This window comes from Bos javanicus, chromosome 15 (genome assembly GCF_032452875.1).
Source record: "Bos javanicus breed banteng chromosome 15, ARS-OSU_banteng_1.0, whole genome shotgun sequence".
Taxonomy (NCBI): domain Eukaryota; kingdom Metazoa; phylum Chordata; class Mammalia; order Artiodactyla; family Bovidae; genus Bos; species Bos javanicus.
The window spans coordinates 40,588,407-40,612,801 of record NC_083882.1 but is presented as its reverse complement, the minus strand read 5'-3'; the positions used below and the strand labels follow the sequence as shown (position 1 = coordinate 40,612,801).

Below are 24,395 nucleotides of genomic sequence, written 5' to 3'. Positions count from 1 at the left end.
AAGACGAGGGGAGCTAGTAGAGATGCATGGGCATCTGTGGCCGAGGTGGAGAGAGGAGATTCCAGACAGCGAGTCTGTTTCGAATGCTGCAGTGCTGATTCTCTTCCTCTGGTTTCTTTCTCTCTCCTTACCGTCACTTTTATTGCTCTGGAACTACTTGTCCTAAACTAGTACTTTCATTCTACTCCAAACCCATAACCTCCCAAGTAGGGATGGTGGGGGGAACCATTCAAATCCTTTGATTTGACATCCCAGGCCTTCTACCATCTGGCTCCCTCTCTGTCCCCTGCCTGGTTTCCCTTCAGCCCTTTCTTGTCCCACACAACACCAGGCTCACTTGAGCTCAGCCTGGCCTCCCCGCCCCCTCCAAGTCACCTCCCTCTTTCTCAGCCTGACATTTCTTCTGTCTCTCTTGAGTCCTCAGCCTCAGTTCTCCACTCCTGGACCATCTTCTGATAGGACTTTTTCATAGCCAAATTGGTCCCTTCCATACACATCCCTAATAGTCGCAGGTGGTCCCAAGCCATCTAGCATTTCTGGTCCCTGTTTCCCTTTCTCTCTGGTCCCCAATCAGACAGCCTCCTGAGGTTTGGGAACAGGCACCTTCTCTTGCATCTTTTGCCACCCAAGAGGGGACTCAGTGGTCTTACATATCTTAGCTGAGAATGGAACATGCTAATTCATAATAAAGCCCAAGAAAACCTGGAAGAATTTTAATACATGATCATGATTTCAAGTACAACTCCTGGGATCCAAGGTTTGTTCTAACCCTAGTCCTGTGACCACAGTCAAGTTTACCTTCCCAAACGCCAGTTTTCTCATCTGCCAAATGCCCAGTTCAGGGTTATTGTAGGAAATAAATGAGGTGCCTATCTTACAAAGTGCTTAGCGCTATAAAAGCAGACAGTAAGTGGGAGCTCTGATTTTTATTATTGCTATTATGAAAACTGTCTTTACTATTACTCTTCCTGTTATGGGATGGACAGACACCCTCAAAGGTGGGACAGAGTTGGCACTGTTGATGATGTACTTTGGCATCTGAAATGAAAGGAGTCATGGGCTTACTTGCTGCTGATCTCTAGGGGAGGTTTGGCAGCACACATGCCCAGACTTCAGGGAACTCATGCCTTAAATGAAGGAGATGCGGGAGGTATGAACAGCACCCAGAAGCAGGAAGCACAGCCTTGGTGATTGCACTTCTCACTCTCAAGTCCAGGGTCCAATGTGAGTGTACTTACACGGCCCAGGGGTAAGATGTTTGCAAATGAAACTGTCCCCCAAAATCCAGACCCCAATCTCAGCAGTTACAATTGCTCAAATGGGTCAGAGCACCGGCTCAGGCTGAAAGGGAGGGACAGAGGAATGGAATGTTTCTCAGAGGAATTCATGTTATTTTTTTGAGAGCAGACAGGGAGAACAGGATATCTTTCTTCATTTCCTCTCTGTAAATTTCTGAGGTTAGTAAGTGGGTAATTGTTACTCAGGAATAGCTGGGTGTGACCCAGATACAGGAGAGTCAGATCAGGGCAGGGCAGGGCAGGGCAGGGCCCTGTCGAGTCAGATGAGGGTTTGCTCCTCACTGGAGTGGCCTTTGAAGTTGCCATGGAGAACCCCGTCTGGCCATCCCCACCCCCACCACACAGAGCTTTTTCCATCCAAAGCTAGAATCGTAGGTGGCTGCATCTCTCGTGAGCTCCCCTTTCTTGGATTGTGGGGCTGTGAGGGCAGGCCCCTTAGGCCAGCGTGTGGGTTATCACCTGGGGTTTGATAACCCTCTGCCCTGTGATTCTGAACGAGCTGTTTACACTCATGGTAACCCAGTAACAGTCAGGGCCTTCCTGTCTGGGTTTAGATAAGTGTCCAGGAAGCACGAGGGCACGTCCCTGGACCCTGAGCACGGCCCGGGGAGCTGGCCAGTGGGCCAGCATGCGGGAGGGCCGCCGCTACCAGGGAGACGGCACCACACGTGACATCGCGTCTCTCAGCCCGCTGCCAGGCCTCCAGAGGCACCAGAGAGGCTGCCAGTGTTCATGCCTGACCCCCCACTGCCCGCACCTGCCTGAGTGGCTTCCTGAGAGCTGCAGGGGCTTTAGCACCATCCGGGCTGTAAATTTCCACCACAGAGAAGGACATGAAGTTCAGCCGAGTCCCGGACTCAGGGCTTCGGGGCAGAGGCCCCGTGCACTCAGCCTGAACCCGGCTCCGTTTGGAGGGCCAAGGTGTGCCCTGTGTAGGGAAGGAGTGGAGCCCAAGCTGGCCTCATTTACTCCTGAACACATTCCCTGTGGCCTGGCCTCATGGTCAGGCAAGCAGCTTGGAGCTCAGCCTTTGGACCCACGTGCCCTGGGTTTGTGTCCAAACTTGACCACTTCCTCATTAGGTGACCCATCTTGGGGCAATTTCTGACCCTCCTTTGCCTCCACTTCTTAGCTCAAATATGGGGACAATAATAGTACCCAGAGCAAGTTAACTTTTCAGTGCCTCAGTTTCCTCATTTACAAAGTGGAGGTAGTGATGACAGTTACCTCATAGGGCAGTTGGAAAGATGAAATAGGTGGAATGATTAGGACAGTGCCTCGCAAGTAGAATATAGTTTAGATCCTATGGTCATCCTTTTCAAGGAGCTGCAGCGCCTGGGTGAGTGAGTTTGTGAATGGCAGACCTCGATCTGCTCGCTCCCTCCAAGTGCTGGCTTTCCGCGCCCCACCTCCCTGGACTGTCTGCATGCAGAGCTCCCAAACAAACTGGAGACAGAATTCAAAAGCGGAAATCAAGCCTCCAGACTGCTAACCCCTAGCTTGGCCCCTGGGTCTCTCGGCAGCTCCCTTTGGGGACTGATCCCTTTAGCATTCTTGGCACAGTCTCAACACTTTCCCCTCTGCCCCCCGCCCCCCGCCACTGGTGGGCTGGATGATGCACCATGTCACCGAGAAGTCAGTAGTGCTTTGGGGGTTCCCCTGGGAGGGCACAGGGCTCCTGTCCAGCCCGGTGCCTTGACAGCGGGCGAGGCCTCACATCCCCTCTTCCCATCCTTTGATAAATAAAGAGCTGATTTTTCCATGGGGCGTTTGTCTCTCTCCACAAATGTGGAGGTCTAAGCACGGCCAAGCTTATCTATACAATGGACTTCCTGCTGGTGTTGGATCTACCCCGCTCCCCACTGTGTAATAAATTTATGTCGCCTGAGCACACAGACCTGCTGACGTCCGTGATCCTGGTGGCCTTGGCAGACCCCAGCTCCCCCAGCCTGGGTGGGAAATGCAGACGTACACCCGGCTGATGTGAATTGAACATCCCAGTTATAGTCAGACAGCCAGAACTGGGTGGGCCTTGAGGGTGTGGGAAGTTCCTTCATCCATCAAATGTTTATTGAGGCCTCTTGTGTGCCAGGCCCCATACTGGACATGGAGATAGCTTTTGAGGAGCTTTTACTCTGGTCTGGGAATCAGATGCACATAATTATAACACATGGAGCTTGGTTCTGGGGTGGCACTAAGGACAGAGCCTGTAGGAGGAATGTACAATCTAACTTGGGGCTCGGCTTCAGGGCTGACTTTTAATGAAAAATTTTCATTCCTTGGCACGGAATCCTCAGCAGTGAAGCCCGGATGCGTCTGGGAAAGGTGGAGAGTTCCTTTGGGTTGAGTTATCATAATGCTTTGCACACATGGTCTGTTTGCACTATGCCCACCATCCAGAGCATCAGCTGTGGGCAGGCCTGGAGAACCCTCTTCTTCGCCTGCTCCTCTGCCCAGGCACACTGCAGCCATGGTTTTCAGCTTCTTGTCAGAACTCCGAGTTCCCATGTTAATCATAACAAGTGTGTTCCTGGAGGAACTGGCCTGGCTCCGGCCAGCAAGCCTTCTCTCCTGTCTTGATAACATCTGTACCAAATTTTCTCCCTTTATATAATTAGGCCTGTTGGTATTTGCTTTGAGTATGACTGGTATCTCTGAAATTTCAGGCCCCAAAGTATGAGCTGGGGCCTAGGATGGTGGGAAAACCGAGCTTTCATTGGTGAGATTTCAGGTTTAGTTGAGAGAGCCAAAGATGGTACACCAGCTACTGTTTGCATGAGAAATGCACAGCAGCCCCCCAGCTGGTGGGAGTGGGAATCCCTACCTCGCCCAGGGAGCAGTTCTGGGTCAGGCCTGGTAGATGGAAGAATGCAGGGTGATCCCTTCCTCCCCTCCCTGCCTTTCTTCACCCCACATCCTCCCGCCCCACTCCGTCTGTGGCCCTGGAGTGACAGAACTCAGCAAACAGGAAAAGATGCGCTAACTGCAAAGAAATGCAGTGAATCCAGACTTAACCCCAAAGCCAACCTCAGAGCGTCGGGGTTTGGAGTCTTGCTTTGAGATGCCCGTCATGGTCTGGCTATGTCCGAGCCAGAGGAGCTGTTTGGGGTATGAGATAAAAAGGAGAGCTGGGCTTGGGGGAGTTGGTTCTCTGTAGTCAGCTCCAACCAGAAAGGAAGCATTAGGTTTTGCCTACCCGCTGCCTGTCTCTGGAGTGAATTGTATCTCAGTGGTGACTTCATTTCCCCTAACAGTTTCCACAAACTCTCTGGACGGTTCCAGCGAGTAAGCCACACTGATTGTGGTGTGGGAGCTTCTGATATGCTTATTTGCAGTTTCCCTTTGGGAGTCTGGAGGCCCCAGATGAGTGATAACTGGATAATGGAACATTTGCTAGGGGAAGGGGAATGCTTTTCTTTTTTTTTAAGATAAGGTTTAATCCCGAGCAGAAGGGATGTTTCCAGATGCCTGTGTGGTATCAAGCAGTGATGTGTGGGTGCAGATCCCCTTCTCTGTGACTCTGGGGGGTATCCCCAGTTACTTAGACCCCCCTCCCAAGTTGAACTCTTGCTTCTTAAAGGTGCTTCGGGACCTGTCTAAGGGTAGGGTGGGCTGGTGCGAGGGGGATCTGTCAGCCAGAATACTGACCGCCACTTTCCTGTTTTTATTGGAGCAGTGATACTCATAAGATTTTATTTGAATAGAAGGGCTTTTCCCCAGTATAAGTAGTTGGTTAGGTCATTATGTGTCTTCTCTTCTTTCCTAAATGGCTGTAGCTTTCTTGGGGAAGGACCCTTGTCTTGTTCAGTGTTGCAGGATCCAGAAACCTAGTTCAGGACTGGAACAGAAACCTATTCCTGTCACTTCTGCCCACACAGTCCCAATGCCTTCAGGACCATGACCATACCCCTTCGCTTGACTTTTCAGACTCTCAGCATCTAGTTCCAGATGAATCCTTGTCTCTTTTCTCTCCTTTCCCCCAATGTATCCTTCTCTCCATCCACCTGAACTAACAGGTTAAATGCCAGAGCTGGGGTTTAAGCCCAGTTCAGTTTAACTCTGAACCTCACGTGTATCTTACTGTGCCTTCCCCGAGTCCTTCGTGGACTCTGCATTCTTCCCGGGATTTGGCACAGTGATTGGTGTGGGGTAAACCCCAGGTAATGTGCATGGGATGTATGAATGGCAGGTCCTAATAAGTGTTCGATTTGCACTTGCTGGTTAATTTGGGTGCATGTGGGTTTCTCCCCAGTTACATTGCTAACTAGGGAGGAAGTTCTGTCCACAAGGCCAGAGGCCACTGAGTGTCTGTCTCCTCTCTCCCCTCTTCAGTGTCTCATCATTGGCGGAGGACCTTGTGGTCTGCGTACTGCCATTGAACTTGCCTACCTGGGGGCCAAAGTGGTCGTGGTGGAGAAGAGGGACACTTTCTCCCGGAACAACGTGCTGCACCTCTGGCCTTTCACCATCCATGACCTGCGAGGCCTGGGAGCCAAGAAGTTCTATGGGAAGTTTTGTGCTGGTTCCATCGACCATATCAGTGAGTGGAGCCAGTGGTGGCACCCCATCTGGGGAAGGGGCTGACCTGGGGTGGGGTATTTCTCCACATTGTGGAATCCCCAGGATATTCCATCTTGCAAGTCTCTGGGGGCTCCTCACATCCAACCGACAGACATTTAGTGCCAGACCCTGTGCTGTGCCCACTAGGCTGGAAGCACCATGAGGCCAGGGGCCATGGTATGTCTTCCCACAGCATCTTTAGGGCATAAAATGGTGCCTGACACATAGTAGATGCTCAGTGCACTTCTGTTGAGTGAATGAATGAATGAAATATGGTAAACAGAGGCAGAGGTAAGTCATATAGTTTACACTGTTAGGGAAATCACTGAGATTCTGTCAACAATAAATTGTGCTGTAATAGAATAATCAGACTTGCCAGAGGCGCTTAGAAGAGGGAGTCACATAAAGCCACCCAGTGGGCCACATTGTCAAGAGGTCTCTTGATTAAAGGAATCTGGGACATGGAGTTGCCAGTCTAGGGAACCAGGGAAGGATTTAGAGCAGAGGAATGACACCGTTAACAGATCCTGCACCAGGTTTCCTTGAGCTTTAGAAAGAGAGAGGCCATCCTGATGGGGGTCCCTCCAGAAAAGGAGGGGGATTGGGAAGGTGGATTTTGGGTCCTGGGCCATCCCTGAATGCTTAGCAGGGTAAAGTGAGCACTGAGGCGCCTCCTGCGCTGATGTTACTTGGGTCTCTTGAGGCAAGGTCTGTGCAGGCAGGCTTTGGGAGAGAAGTCTCCCTCCTCCTCATGCTTTACAGGGAAGAGGTCTTTTTTTTTTTTTAATTCATTTGGCTGCACCAGTCACTTACATCACTCAGGATCTTTAACTGTGGCATGTGGGATCTAATTCCCTGACCAGAGATCAAACCCGGGCCCACAGCATTGGGAACCTGGAGTCTTAGCCACTGGACCACCAGGGAAGGAGTCTTTAGTCATTTTATATACAGCAATCATAACTCGTAAAAGTCAGGGAAGTTACTACTGTGGGGAGAGTTAAGGGTTTGAATAGATTTGGGTCCATTTTCTGTGTGACTTGGGTCAGATTTCTCACCTTTCTCCAGCCCCAGTTCTGTCTCCCCTAAATGTGATCAATGCCTGCTTACCAAGAGAGCTGAGAGGATTGAATGAGGTCACGTGTGAAATGTGTTTATCACTGTGCTTGGCCGGTCTAAGTGTTCAGGAAGCGCTTTGCATCCAGCGGGGTACAGTGAACAAGAAGCAGCCGGGATCCCCAAATTCAAATAAATTCAGAGCTGCAATCTCTCAACCAGTGAGTGGAAGGAGAACCCTGAGACCCATGCTTTTATGAGCACAGGCACTGATGGGAAAAGGGTGTGGGGCTGGGATGAGAACAACTGGAGAGAATTATCAGCCAGACAGGGTGTAATTTAGTCAGATACAGGAGACCTTACCAGCAGTGGCCCAGGGTTTGTTCCCGCCCTAGGATGAGAAAATTCCAAGACTCCATTGGAAAGAAATTTGGATTTGCCCAGAAGGCTGCAGTGTCAGCTTTCCGGATATTCCTTACCACCCACGGATGTTGGTATGTTGGTATGTTGGTACCAGTTTAGAATGACAACATTAAGCACCACTTTCCCATCGAGCCTTCTTGAGAGGCAGAGCTGATCACCACGAGGCCTCAAGAAGGCCTTTCTAGCCAGGGGGCCCCTCACTGCTCCATTGACGGGGCCCCCACTTAACCCCTGGTTCTTGTGTGTGGAAACACGGGAAGGACTCTGAAACTGAGATTCAAAGTTCAGAGTGATTGTTGTCAAGGGCAGCTCTAATACGTGTGAGAAGGGAGGCAGGGAGAATTTATTGAGTACCTACTGGGTGCCGAAACCAGATAGACTAGGAACCTTGAAACCATGAAGAGAAGCCTACCCGCCCCCATGGCCTATTTCCTGGCATGGATTCTTTAAGCACCAGCTGATTGGCTTCCTTTCAAACTGGCCATGGTCTCCAGCCCCAGCTCTGACCTGGTCTTCAGCTTTGCTCAGCAGTTTTCCGCTGGTCCTGTGTCAGCATCCTTCTCCAGCTCCCACCATGGCCGTCCCAAGCCCCCACCACAGCCTCCTCGTTCTGAGCAGATGGCCTCCCTCCATCCGCTTCCCTCCAACGCTCTGCAGAAGAGAAGCCACTGGCGGGAACTCCCCCTGCCAGTCCCTCTCCTTCCTCCTGCACTCTCCTCTCCTCAAGTGCCCTTTCCTTCCTCTCACCCCAAAGTCAGAGGCAGAACTGGTCACTTCCTATCCAACCTTAGAGGCTCTCAGTTTCTTTCTCGCTTTTTCCCCCTGCCTTTGCCTCACTCAGCCCCTCCAGTCCTCTGATAGAGCCCATTACTTGTCTTCACCTCAAAGTACTCATTCTAGAAAGAGGCGACTTAGACTTTGCCTCCACTTTCCACTCATGCCGGCTTCCACTGTGGTCTGATTTCTCCCCAGTACTGTGCTAAAGGGATTCTCTCCAGAAGCGTCCCTGCCTCCCATGCCCTGGCCTCCTGCAGTCTCCATATTATTACTCTCTCCATAGGACCTAGTATTCTTGGTCCCTCCTCCCTTGGCTTTCAGGTCTGCAGCTCAGACCCTGTTCTGCCACCCCGCTGGCCCCAACTACCAGGTCCTGCCCCGTTCTCTTTACCCATGTTTCCTGCATTAGTTGGGGTTCCATATCTCCTGGGCCTGGTATGGCACTGTGCAATGGTAGATGTTCAATAAATGTTCAAGGAGTGAAGCCCACAAAATGCAGAGGGACCCACAGGTAATCTGAAACTTTGTGCTCTCAGAAGTGTATTTGGAGGCATGCCCTTTTGTGCTCAATGGCAGGGGCAAAATGGAAAAACAAAGAGCCACTCATTGGGACAGTTTGGGAGAGTGGGTAGTAGGTGGAAAACATGAGTCTAACTTTGTGGGGAGGATTCCCCACTCCACCCATTCCCAGGGATGGCTGAGAGCTTAGGCAGAGTAAGCCATTTACTCTCTGACTGTACATATTAACTCGTTATTCGCTGTTTACTTCTATTTCCATCTTCGTTTTGTCAAACCCATAGCCAAGCTCAGGAAGGAGGCAGAAAAGAGAGTCACCCTCATGATAGCAGGTGTCATCCGCCTGACAGCTAGAGCACAGTCTTGGAGTCAGACAGATCTGGATCCACATTCCAGTTTTGCTTCTGTGTGAGCCTGAGCAAGTCACTTAGCCCTATTGAGCCTCAATTTCTCACCTCTAAAACGAGAGTAATTATCCCAAAGGGCCACTGTAAGGGTTAAATGAGAAAGCAGTGGAAGGGTTAAATGAGAGAACACAGGGTGCTTGGCACATAATTAGTGCTCAGTAATGATCATTATGGGCACAGGCATACCCTGGAGAAATTGCAGGTTTGGTTCTAGACCATCACAACAAAGCAAATATTGAATAAAGCAAGTTACATGAATTACAGCGCATGTAAAAGTGATTTTACACGATACGGTAGTCTATCTAGTGTATATGCATATGGAATTAGGTGTAAAAAATGTAAATACCTTAGTGTAATATATTTACCTTAACGTAAATGTAATGTAAATACCTTAATTTAAAAATATTTTATTGCTAAAAAATGCTAACCATGATCTGAGCCTTCAGTGAGTTGTAATCTTTTTGTAATAGTAAACATCAAAGGTCACTGATCACAGATCATCATAACAAATACAGTAATAATGAAAAAGTTTGAAGTATTTCTAGAATTGCCAAAATATGACACAGAGACACAAAATGAGCAAATGCTGTTGGAAAAAATGACACAGGTAGACTTGTTGGACACAGGGTTGCCACAAATCTGCAATTTGTAAAATACATAATATCTAGAAAGTGCAATAAAGCAAAGTGCAATAAAATGAGATATGCCTCTATGTTGTTATTCTCAGAAATCATATGGTAATTAGATAGTGTTCTGCATACAAGAGGCACTCAGACATTGTTAATGATAGTTCATCTCTTTCAACTTCCTTTCTAACAGGTATTCGTCAGTTGCAGCTCATCCTGTTCAAGGTGGCCTTGATATTGGGGGTTGAAATCCATGTGAATGTGGAGTTTGTGAAGGTTCTAGAGCCTCCTGAAGATCAAGAAAATCAAAGTACAGTATAATTTTCCTTTTGGTCTAGAAATCAGATATTGTGAAATGGAAACAACATTTGCAACTCCCAGATGATGATTCTGTAATAATTATTCTGGAGCTGTTTGACGTAATTCCATGAAAGGATATTTTACTGTTTTGGATCATTGCTGTCACTTTAGGTTTGTTCTTCAGCTCACAGGGGATTTATTAGAGACATGAGTTTGATCTCTGGGTAGGGGAGATCCCCTGGAGTAGGAAATGACAACCTGCTCCAGTATTCTTGCCTGGAAAATTCCATGGGCAGAGGAGTTTGGTGGCCTAGAGTCCATGGGGTTGCAGAGTCAGACACAGCTGAACACACACGCACGTTAAACCTGTAATTTGGTTACCCTATCCCTAGGAGGCAGTACTTTGACAGATGAAGTCTAAGTAGTGAGTGGGAAAGAAAACATAGATTTGGTTATCTGATAAAATTCATCCACATGCTCTTCAAGCTGTGTGTACACACAGAGATATGTGGATACACTTACTGTACCTGTATGATATTTTAAAATCTAGTAAAGAAAAATGAAGTTTTGATAGTAAATGTGAGATAAATGTTTGAAATATTATTTGGTCTATAATATTTTTTAAGCTTTATTTAAAAATAATTTATAAACCATAAAATTCATCCATTTTAGGTATGTCACATTGAACAATTTTTCTCTTGTTCCTTTTAGTATTTTATAAAAATTCTGATCTTTTATGTTCACCATGGCCAGAGTTTGCTCATGATGCCTCTATATCTTAATATCAAACTCTTCTGCTGCTGGACAGGGCTTTCAATTCTGGGTCCAGTTTTGTGTCAGAGACCTTGTAGTTTCACACATAGGTTACAATCCTGATTTCTCCTGTCCTTTGCCCAGAATATTGACATTTTAGGGGAGACATTAGTTGGCTTTTGTGGCAGGACAATATGCGTGATTTGACTCACGTCAAATTATGTGCTCTTAACCTTTCCCAGATCCCTGTGTGCTGAGCTTAGTTGCTCAGTTGTTTCTGACTCTTTGCGACCCCATGGACTGTAGCCCGCCAGGCTCCTCTGTCCATGGGGATTCTCCAGGCAAGAATACTAGAGTGGGTTGCCATACCCTCTCCAGGGTCTCAAACCAACCCAGGGATCAAACCCAGGTCTCCCGCATTGCAGGCAGATGCTTTACCTTCTGAGCCTCCAGGGAAGCCCAAGAATACTGGAGTGGGTAGCCTGTCCCTTCTCCAGAGGATCTTCCCAATCCAGGAGTCAAACCAGGGTATCCTGAACTGCAGGCAGATTCTTTACCAGCTAAGCTACCAGAGAAGCCCTCCCAGATCCCTAGTGGGTGTTAAATTCTAATTATGGGTAACCAGCAAGATTTCACCTGAGAATTGTTTCATAGACTCCCAGCCTTGATAGAAACCAGTAAAACCAGGCATGGAATTGGCACTGCTGATTTACCTTTTCCTGGACTGAACTGAAACTAAGCCAGAAGGGCTCCAAATACAAGTGTGAATCTGAACAGTCTGGGTCTGTCCTTTGGAGCCTCTATCTGGGGTGCCTGTACCTGGTGGCATTGTCCATTTCTCATGGCCAACACAGGGAGGGGCATGTAATCACTCTGTCCTCCCATCTCTCACTGCCAACTCATCTCATTTTTCTGTCCTGGCAGAAATTGGCTGGCGGGCAGAATTTCTCCCTGTAGATCACTCTCTGTCGGAATTTGAGTTTGATGTCATCATTGGCGCAGATGGCCGCAGGAACACACTGGAAGGTGATGACTCTTCTTGGGGCTGAGAATGGAGGGATGGGGGTGGGAAAGGGTGTATCAGGAAAGGCGGGGAGAATGGGTGTAAGATGGTAGGTGCCAAAGCTGGATTGGGGGTCTTGATAGAAGGGCAAACTGCCCTGCTCTGCTTGAGGCTGAGTATTTAGAGAAAACCACTTAATTCTCTTGGAAGCTCTGTAATTTGTGAAGAATAGGACCTCTCAGAACATTGCTATAAGGACTGGTCTAAGACTCATATGTAACCATTCTTTTTAAAGGTTAAACATCATGGAAATTAAAAGAAAAAATCAATATACATTTATTGAACACCTGCTAGTGTGCAAGCCAGGGTGCTAAGTACTTTCATACTTCTTCCAACTAAGAGAATCATTTTATACTGTTGATGGTATTGGTTTACTGTGAAGTAGAATACACTAGGAGGAGGACCTCATCTCTTCTCATAACTTTACAGCACGCTCACTGCTGGGTAGTAAGATAAGTTTAGCCCAAACTGTCAAGGAATAAAACCACACCTCTCTGCTCCTAAGTTTGGAAGCATAACATGTTTTTTAGGGGAGAATCTAGAATCTATTAGGACCCTGGTTTGAAGGCCAACTGGTCCCACATGGCATCTCTTGGGCTGAGGACAGGTCTGTTTTTCAAGCTTGCCTTGCTCAGAGGCTACAGCCTGCAGATGTCTGCCGGGGAGGGCGCCTGGGGACAGAACACCCTCCCAGAACTGGGGTTGACCTGCCAGCCCTCAGGAAGTGTGGTCCTCCTAGCCAAGGCCCTTCCCTCCTACTCTACAGTGCTGCTCCTTTCCTCTCTCCACTTCCACACCCACTTCCCCACCCCAAGCAAGCAATATTGGATACCGATCAAGAAAATGTTTAAGCTGCCCACCTGAATGTTGTACTGTTAGTTTATGAGGTCATTCTGATGGTTTGTAAGTCTGAATATAAAAGTCCAGGATCCACGCCCACCTTGAGGATGGTTTGACATTTTGTTAACAGAAGTAGGGCAGGAAGGGGAAGAACCATCTGAGCAACTTAAGAGCAGGTAAGCAGACGAGATCAGACTTCTCAAATGGCACTCTTGGCACCGGGGCCAGGTAGTTTTTTGTCGTGGGGACTGTCGTGTGTGTGGTAGGATGCTTAGCGGCATCCCTCACCTCTACCCACTAGATACCAGCAGCGCCCTTAGTCGTAGCAAGCAGAACCGTCTTCACACTTGGCCAAATGCCCACTGGGGGGCAAAATCACCTCCAATTAAAAAATACTAGAGACTATTGGCCATTATTGACCACTTCCCCAAAGGTCTAATGAAGAACCAAAATGAGGGAGTGTTGAACAGAAACTCAAGATGTTTAGTCAAAGAGATGTTCGGCAAATAAGTTTGGAATCACCACGCTAGTGGTAGGAACTTGCCTGCCAATGCAGGAGACACAGGTTTGATCCCTGGCTTGGGAAGATCCCCCAGAGGGAGGGCATGGCAACTCCACTCCAGTATTCTGGCCTGGAGAATCTCCTGCAGGGAGAAGCCTGGAGGGCTACAGTCCATAAGGTCACAAAGAGTGGACTGGAGCAATTTAGTATTAGCGTATGCAAAGGGGAGGGGAATCCCCACTGGTGCTGAAGACAGTGGTTATGTCTGCTAGCAAGATAAATGCCTTGAGTTAAGCAAAGTAAACAGCAGTCAGTACCTGGGGCTGGGGTGGAAAGGAAATTCTGGACTGAAGGAAAAGACAAATGCTAAAAAGTAAGAGGATTAGAAGGTGGTGGTCCATTGAAATGGGACCACCTGTTGGTGATCCTGTGTGTAATCCCCCGTGATATTGTGATTTATAATAAGGCAAATATATCTGGGTCTTTGTCCCCTTTCTGGCACAGCTCCCCAAACCCTTGGAATTTCCTGAGTGATGAGAGCAAGAAGAGCATCTTTTGTTATGATATTTGTCTGTGGTTCCTGAAAACATTTCAGAGCCATAAAGGTGAAATGGCTGTGTTGTTATTCATAACGAGCTCCTTTCCACCACACCTGAGTGTATGTTAATAAAGTGAGTTTTGGAAAGCACCTAAGAAAGGGAGGGGACTGGTTGCCAGGAGAGCCAAAAAAAAATGATTAGAGGGTTGGAACTTTTAATCCTATCCCCTGACCTCATGGGAGGGGAGAGAGGCTAGAGATGGAGCTCATTGACCAGTGATTTAATCACTCATGTGTCTGTAATAAAGCCTCCATTAAAAAAAAAAAAAGGAAAGGAAAGGGTGTGGAGAGCTTCTGGGTTGGTGAACAAGCGGAGGTTTGCAGAGAGTAGAAAGTAGCGTGCTTGGAGAGGGTATGAAAGCTCTGGCTTTCCCTACACCTTGCCTAAGCATCTCTTCCACTTGGCTGATCCTGAGTTATTCAGTAAGATATTCTCTGAGCTCTGAGAGCCACTCTGGAAAAATAATAAAACCCAGGAGGGAGGTCTTGAACCTACAATATAGAGCTGGTTAGTCAGAAGCATTGGTGACGACAAGGGCTTGTAACTGGCATCTGAAATAGAAGACTGTCGGTGGGACTGAGCTCTTAACCTGTGGGATCTGATCTTATCTCCGTGTAGGTACTGTCAGAATTGAGTTGAAGTGTAGGACACACCACTGCTATCCTGAAATTGCTAGTTGGCGTGTGAGGGAAAAGGAAAAAACAAAACAAAACAACAACCACATTGTAATTGGATGCAGAATTCTTACGGCCATTAAAAAAGTGATTTCAATGCACACCATTGAAAACTATAAGAACCTCAATTAGTCACTGAACTAAAACAATTGCAAGTTAGAATTCCATCTATCCATTATACATATATGGAGTGAGTACTAAATGCCAGTCACTGTGGACTGGAGACTGAAAGAGAATTTGTTAAAAATCTCTGTCCCACAGGAATTCAATCTCATAATTCTACTTATCAAATGGGGAAAAACATGAAATATGCTAACACAGTAGTTTTAATTATGTAAGTTTAAATTGCCTGTGGGTCTTTCATGAGCCTACCTTGCAGCAATGTCTGTATCTGCTTCTTCTAAAGATAATCTTTCCATGGGTGGTGGTGAGGGATGGGGGGTGGTTTCAGGATGGTTCTAGGGCATTACATTTATTGTGCACTTCATTATTATATCCACTCTACCTCAGATCATCAGGCATTAGATCCCAGAGGCTGGGGACCCCTGTTCTAAAGGATGAGCCCTGTGATTGTCCACTGGAGAAGCACACTGTTGTTTTGGAAGCCTAACCAGGATAATTGGTCCCAGAAATTTGGGGGAAGGAACAGGTCCCCCTGAGAAAGGCCTCCAGTGGGTTTCTTCCTCAGGGACAAATCTTAGCATTTCTGTCTGCCTTTATACTCTAGATCCAAAATTCTGGTTTCACTGTCCCATGGGCCATCTGAGAGTAGCTTTCTCAGTAATCTTTTCCAGTTTTCACATCAAATCCAGAAGAAAGACTCACTTTTCCCTTTTCCTCACACAGGGTTCAGAAGAAAAGAATTCCGTGGGAAGCTGGCTATTGCAATCACCGCCAACTTCATCAACAGAAACAGCACAGCTGAGGCTAAGGTGGAAGAGATTAGCGGTGTGGCTTTCATCTTCAATCAGAAATTTTTTCAGGATCTTAAAAAAGAAACAGGTTGGACCTTCACCTTTCTCCAAACCAGGCTATTGTTCATGCTTCTCTGTTCTGTATAGGGGTTGGAGTGCGGTGGAATGGGGAGGGGTGGGGGCACTTGGCTTTCCTAACTCTTGGGACCGAGAGACTCATTCTGGTAAAGTGGAAGCAGGGGTTTCTCTTTAGGATAATAATGGACAGAATTCCTTCAGGGACAGGAAGGATTCTTGAGGGAAATTTCTAGATGTTGTACATGAAAATAGATAACCATTTATATAATGGTTAATACATAACCATTTATTTAACCATCTATGCGCAGGAGACATTTACTGATTGCCTGTCATATTTGTTCTTGTTCAGTCACCAAGTCGTGTCTGACTCTTTGTGACCCCATGGACTGCACCATGCCAGCCCTCTCTGTCTCTTACCATCTCCTGGAGTTTGCACTCAATTTCATGGGATACACAGTTGAGGTTGACATGGTCTCCTCCCAATAGTGGCTCCTTGTCTGGGGAGAGACAGCGCATAAACCATCCTAAAATAGGCTAGTGAATCTATGCCCTAAGTCAGTGTGGGGTTCCAGGAGCGCTCTGATGAGGAACCAGTAACCTGTAGGTGGTCCAGAAAGAGGCATAGGTGCTTTTATCAGTGTGCCAGCTGCCCTTCCCTCCAGGGATGGTCAGGGATGTGGAGGGAGGGTCACGACACCCAACCATGGGACTTGGAGAAAGGACTCATTCATTTCCTCAACAAATATTTATTGAACACCTACCATCCATTTTCCAAGGGCATGAGATAGAGGGGTTAGCAAAACAAACAAAAATCCCTCTTTCAGAGTTTATATTCTATAGGTGTTGTGGGGGTGGGGGGTGACCATCAATAGTCAAATCAATTACTAACATGTCATATGGTCTGTAAGTATAGTGGAGAAAAAATCATGCAGGGTGAGGGAGAAGCGTGAAACTCCTGTTCCAAATTGAGTAAAATTCAGATTTTTTTCCCTTTCTTTTTAACCTGACTTTGAAATATATATATGTCTCCTTGAAAAGGCAGTGTAGCAATGTTAAATAAAACTTTTATACTAAAAATAAATCATTAACACCCAGCACCGCCTAGCCCAGGAACAATCATTTTCATGTAGTCCTTTTCGGTACTTCTCCACTGGCATCCTTACTTTTTGCATGGCTGGAGCTTTCACCATAGTGTCAATACTGTTATTCTGCTTTTCTAATTCAGCATCACATTTTAAATGTTGTCCATGGTCCCCAGTCCTCCTGACAGTCAGGTTTGTTTGGAATAGCTCATGCAGTGCATATATTGTCACTCACTGCTGAAGCATTTAAACCAGGGGTTGGCAAACCATGACTTGCCATGCATTTTTGTATTGCTTTCAACCTGAAATGATTTTAATATTTTTAAATGGCTGTAGAAATATCAAAAGAGCAAATTTAAAGGAAAAATAAAAAATTTATGAATTCAAGTCTCATTGTCCATCAATAGAAGTTATTAGAATGCAGCCAGGCCGGTTTGCTTACCTTGGTGCCATGAGGGCTTGCAACACAGACCAGATAGCCCTCAAAGCCCCAAATATTTACTCTCTGGCCCTTTATGGTAAAAGTTTGCGGACTTCTGATTCAAACTTTTCAGTTATTTACTGTTACTGATAAAGCTGCTGTTGGATTATTTCCGTAAGGTCCTTTTCTAGGAATGGGATTAGTTATTGAGCCAGACTCTGCCTCTCACTGGCCAGTGATGTGTGTCCACTGCATGACCTTCTGAGGGTCACCACAGTGGCATTATTTTTTAAAAAAATATTTCCTCCCAGCATATTATGCCCTTTTGAATGATTTAAGAATTCTCCCGCCCTCCCTTCCCCTCAAACACCAAGACAATAAACCAACCACCAAATATAAATTATAACAGGATGTTGAGTGTGTTTTTCCAAATATTTCAATGAGTTCCTTCACACTTTGTTGCGGTCGTCACCTTTGGCCTTTTTTTGACAACAGTGCCCTCACAGAGTGACAGCAGTGAATTTCCTGGATCCTCTGGGGGGCCCTAGGCATGGATGGCTGTTTCCTATTTAACAGTAATAAAGGGGTTTCCATGGTTACCCAGCACGCCTCTGTGATAACTGCTAAGTTGCCTTAAACCTGTTCCTTTTTCTCCTAAGAAGCCACACCAGTGGTTCTCAAACGTGAGGGTGAATCAGAATCACCTGTAAGGCCTCTTCAAGCACAGATTGCTGGCCAGACCCCCCAGAGTTTCCCATTCTGTAGGCTGGGGTCAGGCCCCAGTTATTTGCATTAACAAGTCTTCAGCTGATGGTGCTGGCTAGAGAGCCTCCTTTGAGAAACACTGAGCTAAGCTGTTATTTTATGGCATTGTTTTAAATGGAGAAACCTAGCCTAAAAAGTCTTTCGCAGTTGGTGGAAAGTACAAAAAGATAAAATCCAGTCCTCTGACTTGCTCTACCAGAGCCACCTGGGTTTTCACACGTAACAGGAGGATGGTAGAAATGTCTCTTCGGCTTTGGAGAATTCACGTAGCTCTTGCATTTCTGTTCACATGGAGGAAACGGTGGATGGGACTTGGATTCAGACACACTATGGTTCAAATCCTGGTTCTGTTGCCACTTAACTGCCGTGCCACGAACAGCACTGTGCCTTTCTGCAGCACGTGCTCAGCTCTGACTTGGAAATACCGGTCCACAGCCCCAAAGAGCTTTGTGAGTTTGAAAAGAAATAGAGGCTTAATCGTATTGCATTATATAAATACATCAAATCAGTATGTTGAACATCGTAAACCTGCACAAAGTTATATCTCAATTTAAAAAGAAAATAGTATCTTTGTGGGACTACGAAGGCTGTGTTGACTTGGGTAAATTCCGGCACTCGACTTTATCTTTGCCAGCCTTCTATATCTTCAAAACTTGTCTAACACAAATATTTTGCAGATAAATAATGAGACCTATAATGAGACAAAGCAGGACTCCTAACACACAGTAGGCGCTGAAGAAGTAATATTGTGTCCATAACCTTCTCTTTTCAGGGATTGATCTTGAGAACATTGTTTACTACAAGGACTGCACCCACTATTTTGTCATGACTGCCAAGAGGCAGAGCTTGCTTGACAAAGGTGTCATCATTAATGTACGTATCTCTTATCTCTTGGCTGTGTATGGATCCTGTCTTTCCCTTTGGGACCTGGGCTGGCAGCATCAGCGAGTGTGGGAGTAGAAACTGAGTCGGGATGTGGGGTGGGGACTGTAGAGGAAGGCACCACCCCCCACCAAGTCCTCCTTGGTGGCGCATGAATGTTGGATGGAGGAGCCCACACTAACAATAAGAGGCAGGGGTGTTCCTGCAGAGAGCTGGATGAGGGGGTTGCTGAGATTCTCACCCAGGTGTCAGTGAGGGTCTTTACCATGTGTCTCATTTACCCCTCCTTCTTTTCTGGGCTGTCACACATAATTTGGAGGCAGATAGTGGTTCGTTGTCCTAGTGGGACATGGGCGCATTTACCTGTGAATTTCACGCTGTGGCCCCATTGTCAAGGTCTGGGGGAAAGGGTTATTGTAGTCAAGAAGACTCAAGTTGAATCTTGGCTCTGCCATGTATTAACTCAGGACTGTGACTAAGCTGCTTGTCTTCTCTGAGCCTCAGTCTTCTCATCTGCAGAATAGGAATAATAGTTTCTATTTAAAAGGATTGTTCAGAGGAATATATTTTAAAACGTATGCAGAGCACTGACATGCTGCAGGTTTGTAGATTCCCTCCGCAACTTCTCTGCCTGGTTTGCTGCTGCTTCTAAGTCTCGTCAGTCGTGTCCGACTCTGTGCAACCCCACTGACGGTTTGGACACCTGCTTTTTTGACCTGCTGTCCTTCCTGGCCTCTGCTTCCTGCTTTTGCACCTTCCTGCTTATACAGAGAGCAGGGCTGCAAGGAAAGAGCACATGGAGTGACCGGCCCTGGGCTGACAGCTTCTTTGATCAGGTTTCAATCCTTCCAGAGCCCTGGTTGCTGCCGCCACTGCTGCTATGGCCTTAAGATAAGGATCATGCAATCCAAGGTCAGCCTGCTCTCAGGGGGTCGGCCTGTAGCCCAGGCAGCATGGTGACCATTCATTGATGCTTGTCAGAGAAGAATGCGCCTATCCTCATGCCAGCTTGTGCTGGCAGCCCGCTGGGCGGCTTTAGTAACCCAGCCCTCCCCTGGGCCTCCTCTGCATTAGCTCAGGGCTTTGCTGAGAGCCTGAGTTGCTGGACAGGAGGCTGGGAATGGGAGGGGGGGTAGTGAATGAAGCCAACTTAGCCCAGTCAGCGGATGTGGGTTTCAACATCTGGTGCCCCACTACTGACCCGGTCTGGGGGAGGTAAGGCCGTGCCCCCTTTTTCCCTCTGCTCCACAGATGTGCCTCCCAAAATTACCTCCTCCATTGGGATGTCTGTGTCAGATAGTGAAGGACTATTTAGGGCCCCAGGTGCAGGTACAGTGGGTACCTTGGCTTGGAAGGAGCTACACAAGTTCTTCTTAGCCCATCTCTGGGGAGTCAAGCCAAGTTTGAATTAGGGTTCCCATGTCACTGGCTGAAAACTCTGGCCTTCTGGGATGCTGAGGTTCCTCCTGGTCATCCCAGGGTGTTTGTCCTGGCCACAACATGTTGCTCACGGTGACTTGATTTTTTGGCATTGCCAAAGCCCCTCCATGCTACCCTCAGGCTCTGTGCCATGGCACAGGTGGGTGGGAACTTTGAGCTTTGGTCCCATAATTACTGCAGGAGCTGGGGGCCCATGGTTGTCCCCATCAAGGCCTTCCTTCTGCCTCAGAGCATCTGGGAGCATCATCTGAGCTGGTGCAGAGGGTGCTTGAGATATAAGACATGAACTCTAGAAATTGGAGGCCAGACTGGACATGGGAGAGCTAGACACCATTTGGTTCAGGGGTCCTGCATGGAGTCTCCAGGTGTCCAGCCAAGCTCTATAGTATTTGCACAAGCTGAGAGCTGACCTGTCTACCCCAATCTACTTAAATTGCCCTTCTTTACTTGCTCCCAGAGGAATGGCAAATCTTGTTTTCTTGTCTGTATATGGGCCAGCATCTTCCTTGAGATACATAATGTGTTGAGTGAATGTTTGCTGAATGACTAACTGACCTGCTTCCCCATCTATTCCTGCTGATCTCTGGGCCTTTTCCCATGACTACCAAAGGGAGAGTAAAGTTTCTCCTATAGGAGCCCCGCCTCTGGGCTCTGAGCTGCGTGTGTCCCTCCAGGCCCCTGCCTCTCTGACCTATGAACAAGCAGGCTTGGTCTTAACCCCAGTAGAAGGGAGCTTGGAGGCCTAGAGTGTGAGGTGGACAGATGCACATCACAGTTGGTCTCCCTGTGTGGAGTCCGCCCTCATCTGAAGCCGTGAACAGGTGTTGCCTAACCTTCTTTTCTGGTCTACAGCCTCCTTCCACCTCTACACCTGTTGGATTCCCCACTCTTCTTTCATGTTTCCTGCTTCCCTCTCTCCCTCCCCACCTCCGTCTAGGACCCAACTTGTCTTCCCTAGGCCTGTGCAAAATGAGGCCCAAACTCACCTCCTTCCTGTGTCTTCATTTGGCTCTCCTTCCTCGGCCCTACCCTCTTTCTTATAGCCCCATTCCCACTTTTTTCCTCTCATCCTGTACTCGCCTGTTTCCTACAAGTCTGTTCTACCATCCACCCTCTCATCTGGGACCTCCAGCCCAGCAAGACCCCTTGGCTCCTCCCAGCAGCCCTGGGGGAGGTGGCTGTCATCCCAGCACAGCAGGGGTCCGCCCTTTGGCCAGGTCCCCACAGTCTTGCATGTGGCATCAGCGCCGGGTGCCACCTTCATCATAGTGTCCACATTCATCCATCACCCAGTCCTCCATAACGGTGCTTGTGGCACGTTTTGAAGAGGGTATATTTTTGAGATTTCTCCATTCACCCTCCCATACCCTCAGGGAGGAGAGTGATCTTGTGATCTAAGAATAGGTATGAGAAAGGAAAGCCAGTAATAGGAGCTCCAGCTGTGACCCGACAAAAGGCTCTTGGGCCAACTCTGGGTTCAATTTAGTTGACATGGTTTGGATGTGGAAATACTGGAATTTGGGGGAAATCATGGCTGTTGGGAAAACTGCCACAGTAGGTCGCTGTTTGTGGTTGAGGCTGTGCCATCTAAGACCTTTGTAAATGCTCATGCCGTTTCTCTTGGGGTGTCGGGGATGCACTTCAGCACATACTGCGGTTTGGCCGTTATTACTTACTACAGACTGGAATCTCAGTCATTGTAAACTTCCCAATTCCTAGGCCTTGGGCTAGGGAGCCATGTACACACTCTCATTCAGTTCTCACATGGTTCTATGGAGTAGATTTTGTTAATCTCATTTTGCAAACTCAAATTTTACAAATAAGAGTACGGAGACTCAGAAAAGTTCATTAACTTGCCCAAATTTACAGTCAATGCAATCAATAAACAGAGATGGAATCTGACCTGTTGATCTCACTGACGCAAGGCCCATGTTAGTCTTACACACTAGTCCTTGCCCACGCCCCAGGGGTTTACATGTTCTGTGTCACCTTTTGGGAAAGGTGGTCTTTTCGTTTCTGTAGCCACACTATGAGCAGATTTGGCTCTGGGAGATGTCCTAGAGATCATCGCCAGTGTCCCTCCAGGGGGGATATCCTAGTCCTCTAAGCTCAGGGTTCTCTACCTCCCAGTGGGAAAGTGCAACATTAACACTCTAAGAGCAAAGCAGGGCCCTGAGGAGCCCTTAGCCTCTTGAGAAAAGGGGTAACTGACCTTGGAGAGAAACTTTGAGAGTTATGCCAATTACCCGTTTCTTTTTCAGATTTGTTTGCCACAGCATTTCTGGGCCACATTAGCTTAGCTTAGTCCATCGTAAAATCACTCCTACTCACTTGCTTTTTTGTCTTTTAATTTTACTGAACGTTATCATAAGAACCAGCCATATGACATATGCTTCTGCACTTCTGCAGGACCATTATTTACACTGTTCATTACAACACACTGCTCTCTGTCAAAATTCCTATGTCAGACAGTTCTTTTAGAATTTAGTGCCAGGAATAAATTGCCTCCCCTAGGAATGTCTATGCTTCCTTCTTTCTGATAAGGAAAGCCCTGTAACATATCTCATTTCCCTTTTGCCTTGGATGCCAGGAAGCTCAAAGCCAAATGTGACGCTTAATCATAACTCTCAACATTCCAGATGACTGGTTTGGTTCCTCTTTGTTCCCTGGGCCCCAGTTTTCCAGTTCTCTCTCAATTAGCCTTTCTGCAAATCCATTCCAAGTCCTTTCGCAAAGAAGTGGATATGACTCCTTGCCCTCTTGAGGGGCAAGTTGCTACGCTGTGCTCCTGTTCTTTCCCCCAGGACTATACCGACACAGAGACGCTGCTGCGCGCGGAGAATGTGAACCAGGACAACCTGCTTTCCTACGCACGCGAGGCTGCAGACTTCGCCACCAATTACCAGCTGCCGTCTTTAGACTTTGCCATGAACCATTACGGGCAGCCCGACGTGGCCATGTTCGACTTCACCTCCATGTACGCCTCCGAGAATGCGGCCTTGGTGCGCGAGCGGCAGTCACACCTGCTGCTCGTGGCCCTCGTGGGTGACAGCTTGCTTGAGGTACCTCCTGCGTTTGGATTCCCCTGCTTCCTGCTGGAAGATAGATCCCCCACTTTGCTTTTCTAACTGGCAGCATCTGCTGTCCTGAAGCCCAAGGAAAGGACAGGCTCTCAGCCAATTGGCAGGACTCTGACGAACCCATCCTGGCCTCAGAGCTTGCCCTTTGACTAAATTCAGAGGAGTCAACTCTGCCTATGTACCGGCAGGAACACTTTCCCTTGCCCTTCTGGTTTCTTCTGGGCTGGCTTCTCGGTTGGAGCACAAAATTTAGCGGCCCTAGTCTGGACTTCATGGGCCATCCTTCTTAGAGCTTGTAGATCCTGAGACTTCTTCCTCCAGTCTGTGGATCTCTGTGGACTTTCAGCATAGAGTTCATATAGGAGCAAGAAAGGAGTGTTGGCTCCAAAGTCCATGGCCTCCTTGCTCAAAATTCTTCCCAGAAAATCTGCAGATGCTAGCATTCTTAGATTAAATGAATGCTTTCAGGAGGGAGAAATTTTTATCTTAATGTAAGCACTGACCCAAAAATGCTGATGCATGTATGCCACGCTAGCATCAAATTTCAAACCATGCTTTGGGTGCACATGGAGCAGTTTAGTTAGAACTTAGCTTCATGAATCCATGCTTGTTCATCCCGGTGTGCAGACTCTGACCTAAGCTCCTTGCGTAAGCCCTCAGCACGCCCTCTGCTGCTGTCCCAGTCCTCCTTCCCAGCTTTCTCTCTCAGCACTCTCCTCCCACGCTCTCTGCTGCACCCAAACCAGACAGGCTGTTCTGCCATCGGGCTCTGTTATTTTCCTACCACCAAGCTTTTGCTCTCTGTTCCGGAATGGATCAAGATCAGAATCCTATCCATTCTTTAAAATCGGCATGAACGTACCTCTTCTATGAAGTACTCTTTGATTATTTCTGTCTCCCTCCCCCAGGGTGGGTGGGAATCTGCCTCTGCCTTTTTGAGCCCCCAAAGCAGTTATGCTGTTCCATGTCATAGCACCCTTGCATAGACTTTATGCTACAGTTACTTGTGTTTGTGGTGAATCCCAGGGATGTGCCTGTCACCTCTCTGTCCTCCCAGTGCCTTCCATGGGCCTGGCAAACACCAAGTGCTGGATAGAATGGGATGGCAGGCTGGGAATCACTGGAATCAACTGGAACTTTGTATGTGTCTTTTGTAGCCATTCTGGCCCATGGGCACTGGCTGTGCCCGTGGCTTCCTGGCAGCCTTTGACACTGCATGGATGGTGAAAAGCTGGGACCAGGGCACTTCTCCCCTGGAGCTTCTGGCTGAAAGGTGAGTACTGACAGCAGAACCCTCAACTGGAGGCAGGGCCGAGTCAAAATTCAGGCAGGAGAGGGAATG

General features: G+C 47.7%; 1 protein-coding gene across 10 annotated transcripts in view; it reads left to right on the top strand.

The window, feature by feature from the left end:
• The window catches only part of MICAL2 (microtubule associated monooxygenase, calponin and LIM domain containing 2), a 240,721-nt gene that overhangs the window by 89,690 nt on the left and 126,636 nt on the right, over window positions 1-24,395 (top strand). For all 10 annotated transcript variants that reach the window (XM_061440774.1, XM_061440773.1, XM_061440772.1 and 7 more), the window contains exons 4-10: window positions 5,631-5,838; window positions 9,854-9,970; window positions 11,638-11,739; window positions 15,238-15,393; window positions 18,424-18,524; window positions 22,778-23,035; window positions 24,211-24,326. In XM_061440774.1, the coding sequence (XP_061296758.1) occupies window positions 5,631-5,838; window positions 9,854-9,970; window positions 11,638-11,739; window positions 15,238-15,393; window positions 18,424-18,524; window positions 22,778-23,035; window positions 24,211-24,326 (1,058 nt within the window). The remainder of the gene's footprint in view (window positions 1-5,630; window positions 5,839-9,853; window positions 9,971-11,637; window positions 11,740-15,237; window positions 15,394-18,423; window positions 18,525-22,777; window positions 23,036-24,210; window positions 24,327-24,395) is intronic.